This window comes from Stenella coeruleoalba (genome assembly GCF_951394435.1).
Source record: "Stenella coeruleoalba genome assembly, chromosome: 10".
Classification (NCBI taxonomy): Eukaryota; Metazoa; Chordata; class Mammalia; order Artiodactyla; family Delphinidae; genus Stenella; species Stenella coeruleoalba.
In genome coordinates, this window is record NC_137156.1 from 72,138,138 (window position 1) to 72,161,903 (window position 23,766).

General features: G+C 38.1%; 1 protein-coding gene across 6 annotated transcripts in view; it reads right to left on the reverse strand.

Annotated features, from left to right (window-relative positions):
* ERC2 (ELKS/RAB6-interacting/CAST family member 2) overlaps window positions 1-23,766 on the reverse strand; it is an 865,290-nt gene that overhangs the window by 433,975 nt on the left and 407,549 nt on the right. For all 6 annotated transcript variants that reach the window (XM_079933813.1, XM_079933814.1, XM_079933812.1 and 3 more), the window contains exon 8: window positions 2,578-2,715. In XM_079933813.1, the coding sequence (XP_079789939.1) occupies window positions 2,578-2,715 (138 nt within the window). The remainder of the gene's footprint in view (window positions 1-2,577; window positions 2,716-23,766) is intronic.

Consider the following 23,766-nt stretch of genomic DNA (forward strand, 5'->3'; position numbering starts at 1 on the left):
CTGAAAAACCATCTTATTTATTCTTATGTTTCCACATAAAATCTTGTCTCGTATTTATAATTTAATGTTAAAGTTATAATCTTATAATTTTAATAGGAACATTAAGACTATCTAGGCATAGAATTATGGCTCCTTTTTTTACCTTCTCTATTTTTAGCATAGACAAGTGGTTCTTAGACTAGCGTATGTATCACAATGACCTAGGGAGCTTGCCAAAGTGCAGACTTCGAGGCACTACTCAAGGTTCTGTTTCAGTAGATATACATGGGGCCTAATAATTATATTTTCAACAGACTCCTCCTGGTGATTCTGAAGTAGAGGTCAGAGAAGCCTTCTTTAAGATTCACTGACTTGTGGAACCAGTGGGCTATTTAATCTAATTCTCCCATCCTACAAATGGGAAATTTGAGGCCCTGGGAGAGAGAGTTATTTGTCAAGGTCACCCAGTTAGTGGCAGAGCTAAGACTGAGCACACTACACACACTCTGCACAGTATGAGTCCTACAGAAGTGCCCAGAGAATGAATGAACTAACTTAACTAGAATGAAATGGGCTAGAAATCATTTTAGAAATCGGTAAACATCAGGATGACCTATTTGCCTAATAGATTTTGTTCATTCTTTTAATCAAAGTAATCCTTTTAAATGCCAGTCAGAACAAAACCCTCCAAATGGCTTCCTACCCCCTTTGGAGTGAAAGTCAAAATTTTTCATCCTTTCTCACAGGGGCTTCAAGGGATACTCTTCCCCCCTCCCCCTCCCACTCTGCAACTTGCTCTCCCCTCCAATACATTCTCCCTCCAGAAGTGCTCATGGCTCATCCCTCACTTTCCCTTCTCAGTAAGACCCTCTACCTGGCCATTTCACCCCAGCACTCCCTGTACCCTCTTCTTGCTTTCTTCTATGGAAATTATTACCCTCTGAAGTCCCATGTGTTTTACTTACTTAATTATTGCCTGTGTCTCCTCAGTCCCATTAGAATCTAACCTCCACAAGAGCTAGGATTTTCACCCATTCTCTTCTCTACTGGACCCCCAGTCCCCACAGCAGTGCCTGTCATATGGTGGCGACTCACTCAATCAACACCCACTGAGCACTCCCCCATGCAGGTACTGTGCTAGGCACTGGGGGAAGGTAAGCTAACACACACAAATAACACACATATACGGGTATGTTGCTCAGGCTTGGAGTCCAGCAGAGAAGACCAATTAATCACATTAAAACAGATAAATGAACAATTAAGATTGTGACAAGAGCTCTGGGAAATTCACGGTGTTCATGAGAACATAAGAGAGAATTTTACCTAGGAGGCTTCCCTGAGAAAATGACTGATAATAATAATAAGAGCTACAACTTATTATGCCTGTTATTCTCAACACTTTCCATATATTAATGCATCTTCTCCTCAACATATTCCACTAAAGTAGGTACTATTATTATCCTCTTTTACAAATGATAAAACTGAGAAAGCGAGGGGTTAAGTAACTTGCCCAAAGTAGTGTCAGACCTAGGATTTGAACCCAAGCAGTCTGACTCCCATGTCCACATTCTTGACTACTGTGCAATACAGCTTCTCAGGAAGCTGAGCTCTCTGAAGAAGAGAAATAAAGTCTGCAGAGAGTAAAGAACATTCTAGGCTCAGTAATAGCATGTGCAAAGTGTCTGAGGCAGGAGGGAACAATGGTGCACTTAAAAACCTAGAAGGCCGCGGCTTCCCTGGTGACACAGTGGTTGAGAATCCGCCTGCCAATGCAAGGGGCATGGGTTCAAGCCCTAGTCCTGGAAGATCCCACATGCTGCAGAGCAACTAAGCCCGTGCGCCACAGCTACTGAGCCTGCACTCTAGAGCCTGCAAGCCACAACTACTGAGCCCACATGCCCCAACTACTGAAGCCCGCACACCTAGGGCCCATGCTCTGCAACAAGAAAAGCCACTGCAATGAGAAGCCTGAGCACGGCAGCAAAGAGTAGCCCCAGCTCGCCGCAACTAGAGAAAGCCCGCGTGCAGCAACGAAGACCCAATACAGCCAAAAATAAAAATAAATAAATTAAAAAAGAAATCTAGAAGGCCAGTATGCCTAGAGCACAAAGAATGAGGGAAGAGAGATGGGGGATGAGGCTGGAAAAGGAGGAAGGAAGGAAAGATGGGAGGAAGGGAGGGAGGGAGGGAGAGAGAGGGGGGAGGGAAGAAGAGGGGAGGGGAGGGGAGGGGAGGGAAGTGAGGCAGGCAGAGAAGTGGCTGGTCAGGTAAGAGCCAAAGCAGATGAAGGGTCGGACCCTATGGGTGAGGTTAAAGATTTCAGTCTTTATCATCCTAAAAACAATGACAAGGTAGTGAAGGTTTTTAATCAGGGCCAAGGGTGATGTGACCAGGTATGCATTTCAAAAAGACACCCTTGGCTTCAGCGTGCCAAGTCTACTGCGAAGGGCGAGCACGGGAGTGGGAGGCCCAGCTGGGACTAGGCTTAGTGCGGATGCATGGAGAAAAACAAGCTCACTGAAATGCATTTGGACCGTTTCCTCCCAACCATGTTTCCCTAAATCCTGATACCCCCGCTAATTTTTAGTCCAAGCTTACCTTCTCTGACAAAGCCTCCTCAAGCGTCGCCAGTGCAGTATCCGTATTACTGGAATCAGTCTGCAAGGACTTGACTCTGTCTTTCAGATTGGTCAGTTGCTTGTCTTTATCCTTAAGTTGTTCTTGCAAGTTTTCAATCTGAAAGTAAAGATCACCATATTTAATGCACATTTTATTACATATTCAGTGCCAAGGTCCCTGAAGTGGACCTATCTAAAAAGAAAAATTAAAAAGGACCCAAGATTATGGAAATTGTCAGTATTATGAAGTTACACTTTGACTCAGAATCAAGGCCATTTTGAAGAGACCTTCTTTCTTCCATGTAATTCAACTTCGTGTTTAAATGGCAATACAGACGAGCAGAATATCTCCCTCCATGCAAATGCAAGCCCTTCAGACATGTAAGCACTATTATTTCTATCTATTTCTACCTCTTTCACCAGCCCTTTAAGTCTCAAGTCCATAAACCTAATCTTGGTGCAGTGAATCAGAGAAACACATATTCAGGATTACTTTATTCAGTGAACAGACACGTACTGGCTGCTCATTCTGCACTGAGCACCATATCAGTATAAGGCAGAACCTATGTAGTCATTCACTCACTCCTTTATTCAGTATTAAACTTTGTGATATGCCAAATATTGTCAAGTGGCTGTTTCAAGTAACCACATGAAAAGCCAAGTAGGTTATCACCAGTAGACTGTTAATGGGAAGAACCTGTGATATAAATCAAATGTAACAAGTACTAAACACTCCATCTGGCAAATAAGTCATGTGTTGGCAACCAACCAGCCACTTTTATCCACTATCTGCAGCCTGAAATAAACACACCAAATAGCCGATTATAACGCCTGCCCAGGAGCAACAGCAAGGACCTTCTCTTGGGCATTGCGTACATTATCATTCATGTTTTTATTCTCTGCTTTCAAACCATGTATTTCTTATCTAAGAATTAAAAAAAAGTCCCACTGTACAAACAATTTATTCATATTAAGGGTTTTAAATTGACAAGGAAAAAAAGCAGTACAACTCTAAGATAAGTCCATTCAAAATATTTGTATTCTGCACCAGGCTTTCTCAGGAAATCATTCCAAATGCATGTTTCACAATGTGTGACTCAAACAAATTTGGAGATGACTCGATTCACGTAGCATGAATCTGGAATGGCAATACAAATAATGACAAGAGTAGAAGCAATAATGAGAAGGAGGAGGGTTGACAGTGGAGGTGGCAGCAGTAGCAGCATCAAAATAGCTCTGAACGCAAAGATGCTGACCCTCAATCTGAGGACAGAGGACGTGGCTAATTTTTCCAATGATTTAAATCGATGTGGCCTAATGGAGATGGACATTTCCTCCTTCCATTCTTCCCACCTTCCTTTGCGCCTTCCTTCTTTCTTTTATTTTTCCCTTTCTCCTCCCCCTTCCTTCTTCTCCTTCCTTTTTTTGCCAATGTATTTTTTAATAAGACATGTTTTCTGCCTTGAGACAGACATCCTGGTTTGGGGAAATAATTAACCTTCTCCTTCATCAAAATGCATTGTATTCCTATTCAGCTACCACTGTAAGAATTCAGTGTCCCTCCATGCAAAACACAGGAACTCAAAAGGTATAATCATCTGCACTCAGAACAAAGGCTCCCTCCATTCCAGACAAGTGTTCATGGGGTTACACAATACAATAAGCAAATATATGAGTGAGCAAAAATATGGATGGTTACATGTCAGAATGTAGTCATTATACAGAAGAAGCCAGCAGCTGAGAGGACTGACTCTTGAGAGAGTGTGTGTTATTATTTTGAGTACACTCACACCCACATTTGTGTACACACGTGTGCAAATCCATGGTGGCTCCAAGCAAACTGATTAAGTTCCCCGTGTTCACCCTGGGAGACAGGGCCCTGGACAGAAGAAAGGGGACTTTCTCTCAGGGCATCAGCCCTGGTGTAGTGGCATCACTGATTTCAAGGGACTTTGGGCGCTGCAAATAGAGGCTAAAGAAGACTGCTGTGAGACTCCCTGGGGCCTCCTCAGTTACTGGGGAGATTAAGGATGTTGAGGGTCAGTGGTCCAAGGAATACTCAGGTAGGCGATAAGAGCTGGAGAACTGTGGGCTGGTGAGACACAGGAGTGACATAGCTATTATCTCACATCTAAGAACTCAGAAGAGCCAATTATACCACAGACAAGATTGAAAAACAGAGCTGGAACTGGAGACATTTATAGAGGTAGGGATACACCACTTTAAAAACGTTGCACAAAGATCACCAAGAATGATTCTTAATAAAGACAAGGTACAGACCAGGGTGGGGAATATATAGCCTCTTATGTAAATAAAAAATAAGCCTATAAATAGATACATATACACAGCTATTAATATAAAATTTTTTTCTGGAGAAAAAATTCACAAGAAATTTTAATAGTGTTTAACTTTGGGGGAAAGGGTCTAGGGTACAAAACTGTGGAAGAGGCCTTCTGTTTCTCCTTTTTGAACATTTCTGTAGTTCTCTGCTTGAATTTTCTAACCATGTGGGTTTTATTCATTTTTAATTCAACCAAGATTATCTGGTTGGTACAATTATGGGTAATTTTTAGTTTATATTTGTATATAAAAATTTAAACCATTATGCAAGTATTTAAAATCATGTTTGCATACAATTGATAACTAACTAGAAATCGGAGAATGAGAAGGAAAAAGAGTAGAATGTAAAATCATATGATATTTCTTTGTAAAAAGAGAAAATTCTAGCACAGAACAACAACAACAAAATATATATATGGAACTCACTAAAGTATTATTTGGCAGTGGTATGAATGATGATTTTACTTTTCTTCTTTATACTTTACTGCATCTGCCAGCTTGTTCTCCTTGAACATAACAGACAGAATAAAAGATATTTAAGACCGACTACAAAATATAAGAATGGTTCTTTAAATGTGTTTTGACCAGTAAGTTTGTGCTTTTTAAAAGGACTCATTGTAAGAGGAAATATTCCTTTCTTACTCCAAAGAGGACTCAATTCTTAAAATTTTAAATTTAGGAGACTGGGGCAAATGTAAAATTCTGTATCTTTTAAAAAATTATTTTACAGCTTTCTAATGTTTGTAAATTATTAACAACATTTACAAGAAAAAAAGTAGAAACTTCTTCAAAGGGTGAGGTTGTATTAGGTTGAAATAGCAGGCAATGAAAAATAAGCAAATTGAAAACCTGGGTTTAGGATTGGGGATGGAAAATGAGGATTTTGTGAGAAATTCCACATGCTGCAAAAGACTGAATCCACTTAAGCAACATAGTCAACTCACTGGTCACTGTGACTTGATAAAATAAGAGATGGGCCTGAGCAGAAGAGGGCTAGAGATGGACCTGAGCACAGGGCTGTCCTTGCCTTTGAACTAAGCTGCCTTTTCATCACAGCTAAGGAGACTCAGAAGGAGCCAGTTTTGCTGAAGTGGTACCTGCACCTCTCAGAGCAGACCACTGGAGAGGGGGCAGGGAAAGCTCAGGCCCTGGAGGTCACCAGGATGCCCTAATCCTAATGGCTTCAGACTGACTTCTGAAGCTCCAGGCCTGCCACGCCTGAGAAGGGGCAATGCCCAGAGGGAGCTGTTTAGTGAGTTTTCACACAAATGCAGCCCTCAGTGCGAGAGCTGTCACTGACTGAACAGCAGCAGCCTCCTTTACTCCACGTTTGCTCCCCTCCCATCTGGTCTCCAAAACTGCAGCACAAGTATCCTGCCTATAATGCAGATCTGACTGAATGACTTCCTTTCTTAGAACTCTTCAACTGCTCCCCCACTGCCTCCAGATAGAGCCCAAACTCCCTGACATCATACATGAGGCCCTTCACAGGAAGGCTCAACTGGTCCTCCACTATCCCCAGCCTCACCCCAGCCTTGCCAAACCACTCCTGCTATCTCCCAGGACCAGGCTTTCTCATAGCCTCTCCATCTTTGCCTATTTGTTTCTTCTGCTTGGGAGATTCTTCTCATCCCAATTTTTTACCCTAGTCCTACTCAAATATTTAGATATCAACATATTCCTCACTTCCTCCAGGAAACCTTCTCTGTCCACAACACCCACTCTGGCCCAGGCTAAGTCTCCTACTTTTCACACACTTTTAAAATCACCTCTTTACTCGTCTCTTTACAATGTGGCTGTGAGTTCCATTAAGACAAGAATTCTGTCACACTCACTGTTGTATTTCTGGCCATAGCAACCAACTGTGTTGGCAATATCACATATTCACTTATTAAATGAATGAAAGAACAATGGAAGGAACCCTAAAGAGAGTGTCTTGTATGAAAGGAAGAGACCAGAGCATGTGATAGCTGAGTCCCTTCAGTTCTTAGATCCTACAAAGAAGAAAAAGCATGGAGAAGCTCCATATTTAGCCAGAGCACCTAAAACATGCTGAAGCATCTTTACGCTTTCAAATATTACCCAAAGGTATCTTTTTGTCTGTTTTCTTTATAGAGTTCTGAAATTTAGTTACTTAAAAAAAATTTTTCTTTTCTCCATATCATATATCTCTGTAGTTTTTGTTATCCAAATCTAGGGTATCAGTCAAACCTTTCAGCTGAATCAACAAAAACAACGCAGTCTGGTTTAAGCAGAAAAGGAGGAGGATTCACAAACCACCAGCAATACTGGAGAACCAGGGTTGGGGAAGATAACCCAAAACAATGCCCATAGTTTTGATGCGACTGGTCTAGTGCAGACACTGTTGCCCCAGCTGCAGAATACCAGAAACTGAGATTTACAGCACAAACCCAGCTGCCATGGACCACTGAACACCACCGCTAGCCCTGTAGCTGTGCAGCACCATGGCCTCCACCTTACAGACTCTGCAGCAGAGAACGCGTCACATTCTCAACATTCCAGCAACTCTGGGGCAGCTACATCTAATGAGCAGAGCCAGGGTCGGGTACACAGCCCAGCTGCAAAGGAGGCTGAGAAACCAAGTGTTGACATTTTCACCTTCCATCAGGAAAGGTCCTTCATAAGATCAGAAGAGAGTTCAAAATATGGGTAGCCAAAAAAAAAAAAAAAGAAAGAAAGAAAGAAAAAGAACCCATATCTACACACCTAGGGAGAGCATGGGTTGTTAGCTCCCGAACCTGGAAACTGGACCATCCTGAAACAATTTCTCTCAACTGTCTCTCTCTCTCAAGTTCCTAACGCCTATAAAGCTAAGATTTGACTTAGACACTTGTCCAAATGTGGTCCATGCAACTTTTTGTTGCCAGTCTATAAGATAACTATGAATCGAGAGTGCCTATGTATCACACCAATATTCAAGAACAAGACTGATGGACTTGTCACCGTGAGCAGTGTATAGACAAATTGAGATGTTTCTGAACACATGAGTCACATGTGGCCAGAACTGCACAATGATCATACACAGTAGGACCACATATTGTTCCATGACAAATTAGATATTTTAAAAAAGAAACAGCTTGGGAAGCATGAATTTACAGGCCTGCAAATCTCACATAATGCTTCAGAAATACCTTTTCTTTTTTTTATTGTGGTAAAACACATAAAGCAAAGAATTTGCCATCTAACCCATTTTTAAGTGTATACTTCAGTAGCAGTGTACTATTTAATACCTTCATAATGTCGTACAACCAACACCGTCAACCACCTCTAAAATTCCATCTTATAAAACTGAAACTACCCATTAAATGATAACTTTCCATTCCCCCTACCCCCAGCCTCTGGCAACCACCACCATTCTACTTTCTGCATCTACAATTCTAAGTACTCTGAGTACCTGATATAATTAGAATCATACAGTGGTTTTTGTGTAATTGGCTTATTTCACTTAGAATAATGTCCTCAAGGTTCATCCAGAGCATACATCAGGATTTCCTTCCTTTTTTAATACTGAATAACATTCCACTGTATGTATATACCACAGTTTGCTTATCCATTCATCTGCTGATGGATACATAGGTTGATTACACATTTTAGCTATTGTGAAAAATGCTGCTATGAACATGAGTGTACAAATACCTCTTTGAGACCCTGTTTTCAATTCTTTTGGTTATATGCCCAGAAGCAGAGTTGCTGGATCATATGGTTGTTCTACTTTTAATTTTTTGAGGAACCACCATACTGTTTTCCACAGTGGCTGTACCACTTTACATTCCCACCTACAGTATATAAGGGTTTCAATTTTCCCACATCCTGTCCACCATTTACTATTTTCTGGTTTGTTTGTTTTTGATAGTCGCCATCCTAACAGGTGTGAGATAGTATCTAATTGTAGTTTTGATTTGTATTTCCCCAGTAATTAATGATGTTGTATGATCTTTTAATGTGCTTACTGGCCATCTGTATTTCTTTAAAATGTCTCTCCAAGTCCTTTGCCAATTTTTAAATCAAGTTGTTTGATTTTTGTTGTTGAGTTTCAGAATTTCTCTCTTTATTCTGCATATTATTTCCTTATCAGATATATAATTTACAAGTATTTTCTCCCATTCTATGGGTTGCCTTTTCACTCCACTGATATTGTCTTTGGATGCGCAATTTTTAAATTTTTTCATGAAATCCAATTTGTTTATTTTTTCTTTCATTGCCTGTGCCTTTGGTGTTATAATCAAGACATCACTGCCAAACCAATGTTGTGATGCTTTTGATCCATATTTTCTTCTAAGAGTTTTAGGTCTTACATGTAGGTCTTTGATCCATTTTGAGTTAATTTTTGTATATGGCATCAGGTAAAAGTCCAACTTCATTCTTTTGCATATGGATATCCAGTTTTTTCCCAGTACCATTTGTTGAAAAGACTCCTTTCCCCACTGAATGGTCCTGGCACCCCTGTCAAAAATCATGACCCCATATGTGAGGGTTTACTTCTGGATTCTCCATTCATGGTTTGTGTTTATGCCAGTACTATACTGTTTTGCATATAATAACTTTGCAGTAAGTTTTGAAATCAGAAAGTGTGATTTCTTCCAGCTTCATTCTTCATTTTCAAGACTGTTTTGGCTATTCAGGGTCCTTTGAGATTCCATATGAATTTTTTTCTTTTTTTTTTTTTTAACATCTTTATTGGAGTATAACTTCTTTACAATGGTGTGTTAGTTTCTGCTTTATAACAAAGGGAATCATCTATACATATACATATATCCCCATATCTCCTCCCTCTCGCATCTCCCACCCACCCGCCCTATCCCACCCCTCTAGGTGGTCACAAAGCACCAAGCTGATCTCTCTGTGCTATGCAGCTGCTTCCCACTAGCTATCTATTTTACCTTTGGTAGTGTATATATGTCCATGCCACTCTCTCACTTTGTTCCAGCTTACCCTTCCCCCTCCCCGTGTCCTCAAGTCCATTCTCTATGTCTGAGTCTTTATTCCTGTCCTGACCTTAAGTTCTTCAGAATCTTATTTGTTTTTTAGATTCCATATATATGTGCTAGCATACAGTATTTGTTTTTCTCTTTCTGACTTACTTCACTCTGTATGACAATCTCTAGGTCCATCCACCTCACTACAAATAACTCAATTTCGTTTCTTTTCATGGCTGAGTAATATTCCATTGTATATATGTGCCACATCTTCTTTATCCATTCATCTGTCGAAGGACACTTAGGTTGCTTCCACGTCCTGGCTATTGTAAATAGAGCTGCAATGAATATTGTGGTACATGACTCTTTTTGAATTACGGTTTTCTCAGGGTATATGCCCAGTAGTGGGATTGCTGGGTCGTATGGTAGTTCTATTTGTAGTTTTTTAAGGAACCTCCATACTGTTCTCCATAGTGGCTGTATCAATTTACATTCCTACCAACCGTGCAAGAGGGTTCCCTTTTCTCCACACCCTCTCCAGCATTTATTGTTTGTAGATTTTTGGATGATGGCCATTCTGACCCGTGTGAGGTGATACCTCATTGTTTTGATTTCCATTTCTCTAATGATTAGTGATGTTGAGCATCCCTTCATGTGTTTATTGGCAATCTGTATATCTTCTTTGGAGAAATGTCTACTTAGGTCTTCTGCCCATTTTTGGATTGGGTTTTTTTTGGATATTGAGCTCCATGAGCTGCTTGTAAATTTTGTAGATTAATCCTTTGTCAGTTGCTTCATTTGCAAATATTTTCTCCCATTCTGAGGGCTGTCTTTTCGTCTTGTTTATTGTTTCCTTTGCTGTGTAAAAGCTTCTAAGTTTCATTAGGTCCTATTTGTTTATTTTTGTTTTTATTTCCATTTCTCTAGGAGGTGGGTCAAAAAGGATCTTGCTGTGATTTATGTCATATAATGTTCTGCCTATGTTTTCCTCTAAGAGTTTTATAGTGTCTGGCCTTACATTTAAGTCTTTAATCCATTTGAAGTTTATTTTTGTGTATGGTGTTAGGGAGTGTTCTAATTTCATTCTTTTACATGTAGCTGTCCAGTTTTCCCAGCACCACTTACTGAAGAGGCTGTCTTTTCTCCATTGTATATTCTTGCCTCCTTTATCAAAGATAAGGTGACCATATACTATAGAAATTATCCCTGGAAGTATGGTCTTTTGGCATTGGCTTTTTTTCATGCAGTATGATTCTTTGGAGATCCAGCCAAGTTGCAATGTTTACCAATAATCTATTCTTTTTATTGCTAACTAGTATTCCATGGTATGGATACATCAGCTTGGTTAACCATTCACCTATCTAAGGATGTTGGATTTTTTTCCAGTTTTTAGCTACTACAAATAGGCAACTATAAACATTCATGCACTAGTTTTTTCCATGAACATAAGTTTTCTTTTCACTGGGATAAATGCTGCCCGAGTACAACTGCTGGGTCTTATGAGAGTTGTAATTTAGCTGTACAAGAAACTGCCAAACTGTTTTCCAGAGTGGCTGCACCACTTATACTTGCTTTCACAGAACAGAAAGGCCAATTTATTACCCTTTCTTTCTATCATTCATGCCTTTAATATCAATTCTATGAACTTGTTACCTAGTCCTACATTCTGAAGATTTTATCCTATAGTTTTTCTCACAAATTTATAGTTTTATGTTTTACATTTAAGTCCACGATCTACTTTGAGTTAATTTTGCATAAGGTGTGAGATTTAGGTTAATGTTCATTTTTATTGTCTATGGATGTTCAATTGATCCAGCAACATTTGTTTAAAAAAAGGCTATCCTTCCTTCACTGAAATGTTTTTGCATCTTTGCAAAATATCAGTTAAGCATATTTGTGTGGGTGTATTTCTGGGTTCTCTGTTCTGTTCCACTGATTTATGTCTCTGTCTCTCCAATAATACAACACTCTCTTGATTACTGTACTTACATTTTAAGAGTTAATGCCAGTAAAGTGGTATTTCCTACCTTATTCTTTTTTTCAAAGAATGCTTTAGTTAATCTAGGGCTTGTGTCTTTCCGAACATTTTTTATAATAAGCTTGTCTACTTCAATAAAAACCCTTGATGGAAATTTGATAGAAATTTCATTAAACCTACAGCTCAGTTTTGGGAGAATTGACACCTTTACTATGTTGAGTGTTTCAAACCATGAATACAGTGCATATCTCCTTTGTTTAGGTCTTCTTTGATTTTTTTCATTAACATTTTGTTAATTTCAGCATGCAGAACCTGTACATGTTTTGGTAAGTTCATATCTAAGTATTTCAGTTTCTTTGGAGTTATTATAAATGGTATTATGTTTCTAATTTTAGCTTCCACATATTCATTGTTAGCTTATACAAATGTAGTTAATATCTGTGTGTTCAGTTAAGTCTCAGGATACAGGACAACACACATGAGAGACAGTGGTCTGTAGTTTTGTCCTGGAGGGTTTTTCTTTGCTTTTGCTTTTTTTTTTTTAATATTATTTTTCTGTTTTTGGGTGTCAAGGTAATACTGGCCTTATAAGTTAGTTGGAAAATATTCCCACATCCCTTTTTCAGCAAGAGATTAAGTAATATTAGTGTTAATTCTTTAACTATTTGGTAAAAATCTCCAGTGAAACTATCTGGGCCTGGAAATTTCTTTTTCAAGAGCTTTTAAATTACAAATTCAACTTATTTAATTGTTATAAGATTATTCATGTTATCCATTTCATCTTGGTTGAGTCTGGTAGTTTGCAGTTTTTGATGAATTGGACCATTTCCTCTAAGCTATCAAATTTATGAGTATGAAGTTGTAATATTCCTCTCTCAACTTTTTAATGACTACAGAATCTATAATGGTGTCTTGTTTCATTTCTGATATTGTTGATTGGTACCTTCTCTGTTTTATCTTTTTATCAATTTTATTGATTTTTTTCCAAAGAAGCAGCTTTTAATTTTATTGATTTTCTCTATTCTTTCTGTGTTTTCAATTTTATTTATTTCTGCTCTGTATTTATTATTTCCTTACTTATACTTGTTTTGGGTTTATTTTGTTCTTCTTTTACTGGTTTACTGAGGTAGGAACTTTGAATATTCATTTGCTACCCTTCCTCTTTTCTGATGTAAGTATTTAACGCTATAAATTTCCCTCTCAGCACTGCTTTAGCTGCATTCCACAAATTCTGATATGTTGTAGTTTCATTTCCATTCAGTTATATGTATATTTTTTCTTTGAGACTTCACTTTTGAAGCATGGATTATTATCTATTTAGCATCTGTGAACCATAAATTATTTGTAGATTCTCTTCTCTATTACTGAATTCTAGTTTGATTCCAGTATTGTCATAGAGCATACTCTATGAATTAAATTCTTTTAACTATGTTGAGGTTTGTTTTACCACTCTGCATATGGTCTATCTTGGTGAATGTTACATGCATACTTGAAAGTAATGTATAATCTGCAGTTGTTGGGTGGAGTGTACTATATATGTCAAATAGCTCTTGTTAGTTGATAGCTGTTCAGTTCTTCTATATCTTTGCTAATTCCTGTATTTAGTTCTATCAATTGTTGATAGTGGGGTGCTGAAGTCCGCAACTATTATTGTGAATTTGTCTACTTCTCCTTTCACTTCTATCTGGTTTTAGTTCATATATTTTGAAGCTCTTTTAGCTGTGCATACACATTTAGATTTGCTGTCTTCTTGGTGGATTACGTCTTTTATTATTATATGTCACCTATTGTCCCTGGTGATTTTCTTTGCTGTTAAATCTACTTTTTCTGATATTTATATAGCCATTCCTCCTTCTAAAAAATTTGTCTTAACATGATATCTTTTTCAATTCTTTTACTTCCAACTTACCTATGACATTGTGTTTGAAGTGAATTTCTTATAGACAGTATATAGTTGTGTCACATTTTTGTTGCTGTTATTGCTGTTGTTGAATCCACTCTGGCAATCTCTGTATTTTAACTGGTATATTTTGACCATTTATATAAAGTAATTATTGATACGTTAGGGCTTGCTTCTGCTATTTTATCATTTGTTTTCTGTTTATTTCCTTGGTTCCTCATTCCTCTGTTTCTCTTTCCTGGCTTTCCTGAGAGCTACCTGAAGTATTTTTAGGATTTCATCTTCAATTATTTATACAATTTTTGAGTATAGAGTTTTGCATATTTTCTTAGAAATTGCCATATGTGGTGCAATTTACATATGCAACACATCACAACCTACTGATATAAATGTTTTACCATTTCAAATGGAGTATTGAAATTGTACTTCCTTTAAGGTCCTTTTACCTTACCCATTTTTAATATATAGTTATCTCATTATTTCCTTTATATACATTGAGCACAACAGATACTGTTATGATTTTTGCTTCAACCGTCAAATATGATTCTAAAAACTTAAAAGAGAAAGACAGTCTATTACATCCAGTTCTATTTCCTTCCATTCACTGTTCTTCCTTCTTTTCTGAAGTGCTAGTCCTTCTGTTATCATTTCCTTTCTTTTTAGAGAGCTTTCTTTAGTCTTTCTTTAAGGATACATGTGCTAGTCTGTTGGTGGGAATGTAAGTTGGTGCAGCCACTGTGGGAAACAGTATAGAGGTTCCTCAGAAAACTAAAAATGGAATTACTCTATGATCCAGCAATCCCACTCCTGGGACTATATCCAGACAAAACTATAATTCAGAAAGATATATGTACCCCTATGTTCACAGCAGCACTATTCACAATAGCCTAAATGTCCATTGACAGATGAATGGATAAAGAAGATATAGTATATATATACAATGGAATACTACTCAGCCATAAAAGAGAACCAAATATTGCCATTTGCAGCAACATGGATGCAACCAGAGATTATCATACTAAGTAAGTCAGAAAGAGAAAGACAAATACATATGATACCACTTATATGTGGAATCTAAAATATGACACAAATGAACCTATCTATGAAACAGAAAGAGAACCATGGACATAGAGAAAAGACTGGTGGTTGCCAAGGGGGAGGGGGTTGGAGAAGAAATGGAGTGAGAGGTTGGGGTTAGTAGATGTAAGCTTTTGTATACAGAATGGATAAACAACAAGGTCCTACTGTACAGCACAGAGAACTATATTCAATATCCTATGATGAACCATAATGGAAAAGAATATGTTAGAAAAGAATGCATATATATGTATAATTGAATCACTTTGCTGTACAGCAGTAATTAACACATTATAAATCAACTTACTTCAATTAAAAAAAAAGGATATATGTGCTAGTGACAAATACTCTTGGTTTCCCATTATCTGAAAATGTCTTTAGTTCCCTATTCACTCCTGAAGGATAGTTTCACCAGATAGAGAACCTGTGGCTGAAAGATTTTTCTTTCTGCACTTGAAAAATGTGTCAAATCTCTCTGGATTCCATAGTTTCAGACGAGAAATCTACCATCGTTTTATTTGGTATTTATTTCCCTATAAATATTGAGTGGTTTCTCTCTGATTGCTTTAAGATTTTTTTTATCTTTAGTTTTTAGAGGTTTAATTATGATGTGTCTTGGTATAGATTTCTTTGGGTTTGGGTTTATCCTATTTTGGGTTCACTCATCTTTTTGAATCTGTAGGCTTATACCTTCTGCCAAATTTGGGAAATTTCAGCTATTGCTACTTTGAACACTTTTTCAGCTCCATATTCTTTCTCCTCTTTTTCTAGTACTCCAGCAATATGTTAGATATTTGTTATTGCACAGGTCCCTGAGCTGTGTTAATTTATTTTCCAGTCTACAGTGTCTCTGTTATTCAGACTAAGTTCTATTGATCTGTCCTCAATTTTACTTGATTCTATCATCTGTTGTCTCCACTCTACTACTGAATCCTTCCAGTGAGGTTTTCAAGAAGTAGAAAACCTCACTGGAAGGATTCAGTACTTGTTCAATCAGTTTTACGATAATTGTTTTAAAATTTTTATCAGATAATTCCAATATTTGATTCATCTTGGTGTTGGCATTAGTTCTTTCCTCACTCAAACTGTGATTTTTTTTTCTGGTTCTTGGTATGATGAGAGATTTTCAATTGTATCCTGGACATTTTGAATATACCTTAAAAGGTTTGTTTTGTTTTGTTTTCCTATTTATATCTTCGATTTTAGCAGGCAGTCACCCTATTTCAGTTTAGTATGTGGGATCTGGTTGGCTTCCTTGACTTGCTGACATCACTGCTAGGGGCAGAGTAGCTTGTTGCTAGGGGTTTTGGGTCTGGGGATGGTTAGGCTGCCCTAGCTCTACTGATAAAGCTGCTGTGGGCAACTTGAGCCCACCACTGCTGGCAGGTGTGAGACGGAGGATGGATCAGCTCATTGGAGCTCTGCTAGCAATGCTGCTGTGGGCAGACTGGGCCACTGCTAAGTCCCAGCTGGGCTTCCCCTTTCCCAAAGGGAAAGCAGGCATTCCCTTCTTCTCTTCCTCCCACCCTCATTCCTCTGTCTCTCTGTATCTCTCACTCTGCCTGCCTCTCTCTCTTTTCCTTCTTCCCTTCCTTCTTTTCATCTATTTCTGTTGGCAGTTCAGAATTGCAGGGCTCTCCAGCTCCAGTCAGGGATGTATAAGGAAGAACAAGATAACCCAGGGAACTCAATGAGGCATCCTTCAATTCCCGAGGCCCACAGCCAGTCCTCCTTCTTCTTTTCCCCCTTTCAGGGTCCTTTTATGATGGTCTGTTGAATTATTTCCAGACAATCTAAATTAACTTGTATTTAGACAGAAGGAGCAGGAACAAGTGAGTTTATGCCATCTTATCCCAGAACTGGAAGCCACTAAATGTTTTTTGAGAAATGGATTGTTTAACTTGCTCTTCAAAATCCCATCACTGATTTAAAATGAAAAGAAGCAAAGTAACTTGTTTAAGGTAATCCAAACAACTAGTGGTAAAAGGAGGGTTCACACTCAGACTGTCTGACTCTAGAGACTCCTGCCCTGCCTCAGATTCCCCACGGTTATTCAGGAGCATTTCAGAGCAGAGACTCTCAGCCCCCTTCCTCTATCAGCATACCTAGGGACCAATTCCCACCAGATGATAGATGGAAAGGATGGAAAGGAACAAGAGTCTAACTGGAGGGTTGAGTAGTTTCCAAATCAGACTCCATTTGAGTTTCACTCCCAAGTGGCATGAAGTTACATGGTAAATAAGTTCAAAGAAACTCAAACAAATTCACTGCGTTGGTAAATATTCCCTCAGCGAAAATGCTTAACACAAAGTGAAGAAAAGGACTTGCATGATACCACTAAGATCTACGTTTCCTATCATGGGGCTGGCACATAGTAGGCCCTCGGTAAATATTCCTTGACTATAACCAAAATAAACCAGTCCTTTTAAATTCTAGATGAGCCTTGGCTCAAATTACCTCCCACAACAGTGTTCCTGAGAACAAATAACCACATCATGACACCCTGTGGAATACTTGAGACACTGCACTCAGCAAGTTCTACCAACACCCAAATTCAAATGGACAGGGAGAAAGCAGAAGGGAACACAGCTCTGCAAAGCACATAATCAGTATCTAAAGGTCTAGAGTGTTCTTTTATCATCAGCAGTCTGACCCCAATGGATAAGCTCTCTAAAATAAAAGTGCCTGCTTCCCTTGCTTGGTGCTTATCTGAATTCCAGAGCATTTATATGATTTCCTTTCTTTTAAAACTGATTTTAAAATGTGATCCAAACCCTAACCAAGACAGCATGTTCCCAAATAGTATGGAATTTTGTATAATTTTCCTTTAGACATAAAATGAATAGGCAGCAAATTTAAAACATCCCTAAATTGTTCTAAGATGGAACATCCCGAAACTGTCCAATGAGAAAATGACAGGCAAGGTCCAAAAGAGCTCCTAGAAATTCTCATGATGTAAAAATATTAATAAATAATTGTTGTAAACTATACTTTCATGGTTTGCTAACCATGGCTAAACTTATTGGGAGGATGGCAGGGTGGTTAAGAGGTCTGGAGCCTCCCCAACAGAAAAGTTTCCTAACGTCCTGCAAACTGATTTCTGCTGAACGTCATGATAAAAGATTCTACTTTTGTTTTCCGCATAAAAAACTGAAAACCCATCAAAGTTAGAATGTAAAATATTGCATTTCTTTTCATATTTTGTCCTCCCCAGAAGAAAAGAAAAAGAAAAATGTATACAGGGGAATCACTACATGCAGCAAAAGTACATTTGCACACACACTGAACAGGAAATAGTTTTAAAATTTATATAACACTGATTTTACCTGAAAGTCATAGCTTTACACATTATATAGCTTTTGTATCAAGTTTCAACGATGCATATACCTTTACTTTTTATGGACTTCTTTATTCTAATAGTATCTGACATCACAAAAAATAATTTGCTTATTGGAACACACAAAACTCACATGGGAAAGAGGGATTAAAAAAGAAATAATGGGACAAATAGAAAAATCTTGTAAAATCTTTAAAATCTCATAATCTTATATATGATTCTGAGAAAGATATCACTGTAACTGATCTTGTACAGATTTTCATTTATGTATTTTCTTTTAATATTTACACATTCATTTTTCACTCTCTATTCTAAACTTGAAATTTAGTTAACAGGATACTACCTGCCTTTCATGCTTGTTTTGTTGCTATTTAATTCCTAGGCTGCAATTCAACTGCAACTAGCTTTAACTTTTAAGTGCACCATCTAATCTTTGACTATTTAAATAATGAATATTTTAGTAATTAAAAATTGCCATTAAGATCACTCAAAAAAATCATTAAACTCTTCAGGATAAAAGTCTTTTCTCCTCCACACACTGTCAATAAACAAAGTGCTAATCTTGTCACTTTTTTGGCCACTGTCTCAGGAATGCTTCTTAAGTACTCAAAGGATTAAATTAAATCTCACCTGCAGACAGGCTTTACAATTCAGCCGAAAACCTGGTTCTCAAAGGAAAATTACTTTCATTATCTTAAGTTAAAACCAAAGATTCTGTCCTCTGGAATTTGCAGGAAAATAGCAGCATCAAAGAAAACAATTCACTTCAAGAGAGTTTGTTCTTCAAGACCCTGTCTAAAAGAATTATTTAAGAGAGAATTCATTTCGGGAAATATTTTCTCAAGGTCATTCTAAGACAGCCATAAAACTGTGTCATTTAAATTACTTCAAGTTGATGTCTTTTCACAATTCTGACTGTCTTCTTGGGGTTTTAAGAGGCTTTTTATTTTTAAAAAATCATTTTATTTATAGTCCTTGTTTTGAACTCTAAATTTGGCTTAGGGTCTTTTGCTTTTCTAAGAGGTTATATAATTTTATGAGCTAAACATTTGAAACCCATGGAGGGGATAAGAATAAAATTTATATCTTTTGAGTTCAAAAATGAAATAATAGAAGAAAATGAATTTGCGATTAAAATATGTATGCATTTGGGGGCGAAATGACAACACTCTAGTACCCAAGAAACTATTTTCCAACTTAAAGTAGTCTATCTATGTTCTTTAATTTAAGAAATACTTAATAGGATAAAATACTCACATTGCAGAAAATTTCCTCCTAAGAAGAGATAGCATTTCAAAACTTTCCCCCACCATGTTGTTAAGAGCCACTGTGGGGAGGATTAGGACATGGTTCATTTTTGGACTCTTGAATCTACCTCCTAAATAAACAAATCCTGGCTCTTTCTCCCCAAATCAAATACAAACCCAAAGGAAGGACAGGGAGATGAACTACCAGACTGAAAAATAGAAACATTATGTCAAAGCACCCTACATCATTATTTGCAGACAATTTATTTTGTTACTGGTTAGTATCCTTCATGTTAAATGTTCTGTCCCCTACAGCAAATGTTCCATTTCAAAAACATAGTAACATGTGCTGGAAACAGAAACCACCAAAGAAATACGTCTGGTGGCTATAGAATGTATTTGTGGTGGGTTAGAAAAATGCACATTATTACTGAAGCTCACTATGTATGAATTTCACTATCAATATAATATGTAAAATAACCCAACAGTATATCAAAATTCTTTGTCACTTGGAATAAAAGTTTTATGAGATAGAAATTAAAGTATATTTCACCATCACCAGGCTATCTGTAAAAGAGAGTTCTGTTATATACAAGTATTAAAGACAAGATTTGCAAATTCACTCTTTATTTTCATCTTAGAAACAACAGGAAGTATAAAAAGTAACAGTTCCTCAAATAGATACATGAGCTGACCTGTAAAAAGATCACTCTGTATCTTAGTGGGGTTTTTTTTCCTTTGGTTTTTCCATTTGACTCTTTAAACAGTGTGTTTTATCTATACTTGGCGAGACTTGCCCCAGCCTAAACCTTCTAGAGCCCAGTCATAAATGGCTCTGGCAGGACCTCAAAGAGAGATCCTACCTGTGCCCCAGCTTCCCTTCACTTCAGATGAATTTCTTCAGGGACACATAATCTTACATGTCATTCTTACTAAAGCCACGGTGTTGCGTCTGAGCCTCACAAATGTTATACAGTAATTCTGAGCATCTTTAACATTTATCTCAAATATTTTGGAAACTAAGCATGAAACAATCTCTGGAAATGAAGAGTTTTCATGAGGTTAAGGCCAAAACCCTTCCTGAGAATTTTTTATGACATAATGAATTTTGTTCTTCATTGGAACAAAGGAGTGGGTGGACAAAAAGCCCATAAGCATGTAATTCAGCAACCTCTGAGACACTAGCATCCAAATGATTTAAACAACTAAATACTGTCAGGGGTCCCAACGGAATAATCTATTCCTATCACTCACTGTGTTGTGATGAGTCACACATCTGCAAAAACTATAATCAATTATTAAAATATAAAAATTATCCATGGGGCTTCCCTGGTGGCGCAGTGGTTGAGAGTCCGCCTGCCGATGCAGGGGACACGGGTTCGTGCCCCAGTCCGGGAAGATCCCACATGCCGTGGAGCGGCTGGGCCCGTGAGCCATGGCCGCTGACGCTGCGCGTCCGGAGCCTGTGCTCCGCAACGGGAGAGACCACAACAGTGAGAGGCCCGCGTACCGCAAAAAGACAAGAAAAAAAAAATCCAAAACAAGTGTGGCTTCCAAATTGACCACATACAAGAATCCTGCTAATGCCGATTCTTGGGTCCCAGGACCGGAGGTGCTGACTCATTGGGTCCATGGAGAGATTTGGTAATCGGCATATTTAAAAAAGTGCCACAGGTGATTTTGATCTAACGGTTGATGGACCAAAGTTTTAGAAACACCGAAAGGGAAATCTTTTTATATCAAACTGAGTCCAAAATGAATAGTAACTACCCATTTCTCCCTCAGTCATCATCTTCTTCAAGAAAAATGGACAATATTCTCCCTTAGTCCCTCATAAGTGAAGTTATTTTTCAGAGGTCTGAGAATTCAAAAAGCATTTCCAGAATATGGATCCAGGTAGAGGCCGGGGGAGAAGGTTCCTTTTCCCTTGTACCTTCCTTATCATGAATCGATATACCTAAGTGGTTTTTGCATTTGATAGGAGCATCTTCTATGAGAAAGCAAGGTCCTGTGAAGATCCAGTCTCCCTAAAAGACTCTGAACACGTGAAATCACCAGTTACATGGCAAACCTTATCCACAACCTATCTTCACTTAGTACCCACCGGAGGCCAAAGGCATAACTAAGGAGATGAAGATACAACAAGCACTCATAAAAACAACAGGACCTGGCAAATTCTAGCAGACAGAGTTTCAGCGTAAGTGAAACAGATTCTGTATATTCTCTGACTCTCAAGTTCCTGGTAAAAGAATTTCACGGAATCTTAAATGTATTGGGAGAAAAGAAGCACAAAAAGATTATGAACAGCAAACCTGCAGGCCTGTGATTTAAACCCTGGGGTTGGATAGACGAGCTGAAATGGGTAAGCAGCCCTTTCATTTTCTTCCCTTCAAAGTTTAACATCATTCCTTCCAGCAGGAACCATCTGTGCTTGAGAGGTCTGATTACAGCAGATGCAGAATTTACAGAATAAAATAATGACTCAGGCTCCAGATTTATTCAGCTAATGGAAAGCGGTCTGTCTTCTGCAAAGTGTCAAAAATTCAATCTCGTCTGCTAGTCTGACACTAAAGAAAATGTAAACCGCTTCTTTTCCCAATTAGATTCAGGGTTCTTTAAACTTTCCTAGGAGGCTAGTCTTGTTCTGAAATTGGATATTTAAAGAAGCAGTCTGCTTTTGTTTATACACTTTTGTTTCCTATTAAGATCTAGAATGCATTTTGTTCTTTTATTGTCCAAGGCATCTTCCCCACGTAAGTTCTGAACCTCATGGATTGATGTTTCTAGATGGCCATCAACAACTTCTAACCTTTATTAACAAACTCTTCTGGTGCCCTAATACCACGGGGTGCTGTCCTTAATCAGAGAAAACAGTAAGGTTTAGTGATTCAAATCCAGATGTATTCAAAGGTGCAACACTACAGATCACTGCAAAATTCTCCACAAAAGTATAGTAAAATGTAAGGGGATGCCACAAAGCAGCAGGGATCGTTCCAAAGGAAAATGGACCAGAGCTCAGGAGCCAGATATTTTACCAATGATTAGTTAATGTGTAGTGTGAACCAACTGCGAAACCAAATGTAGCAATCAAAGCACACGGTATATTTAAATAATCCCTTAGAATAAAATTAAGGGGGGAGGGAAATGGGAACTATTTGAAGCATTTCACTCTGGGAAAGGTACATTGAGTTAATGACAGGTCCGTTCTAAGGTGGCTTTTACATACTTACAAGTGCTGTTTTAAAAGAAAAAGATAGCTGTAACTTAAAAAAAAAAATAAAAGAAATTTGCCCTCATACTTAAATTTCCACAGGCTCTCTCCCCTAAGGCTTCCTCTTTTCCATGATTCAGTAATTGCTGGCAAGAGGGGCCACTTGCACCTCAAAATAAGGGGCAAGTGGCTAATTATTTCTGTACAGGCCCATCTGCAAACTCAATCAGTTGCAGATGTAGAACTGTACCCACAAAAAGAGCAGCAGCTTCTATACCATAGAGGCCTAAATGCAGTGGAACTCCAACAGAGGCAACACAATGACCCAGCAGTGCATAGACATGAGGTACAGCTCTATTTAGTCCCCAAAAATGTGCTACCTTGGTGATTTTCTTTAAAACAAGTAAATAAGAACCACCAAAAAACTAGAATTATATTCAGATAAGCAAGTTAAATCTGCTCACGATACTTATCTTGGTCTAAATATTAAGCCTTAATTTCCTTCAGTGTTTGGCCTAACTCTACCTCAGTCTTTTTTCTAATTCAAGAAGGAAGGGAACAAGAAGGAAACCATATGTGCAGAGGGAGGCCTCCCACACCAGGTGCTATGTTTGTTGATTGAATCCTCAGCATGACCCTATGATTTGGTGACAATAATCCCTATTCTACAGACAAGGAAACCATTACATACCTACTAGATGGAAAAGTAATACTTGAACTCAAGTCTGTCAGATTCTAAACACTGCTTTCCTTTCTTTTTTTTCTTTAACCATAGTCACCTAGCCACCACTTTAATTTTTAATATTTAATGTGAATCGGACACAGCATGCTTAAGAACAGTTCTTCTCTAAACATTTATTCCAGACTGGCCTGACTACATACTATTAGCACTTTCCTTTGCCCCCACCCCACCCCCCAGATACAGTCTCAGTAAAGGTAAAGGTAAAAAGTGATAAGACAATGTGCAGTAAACTGTTCATTAATAAGAAATCAATGCATCTTATTTATCGATATGTCTGATTTTATATATTTTTTAAAATTTATTCAGTATTGAGCTACTATTTGTTGGCCAGGTACCTTTGCAGACCTGGTGAAGAAGCCAGACAAGCTCCCTGGCCCCATGGAGCTTATGCACATTAGGG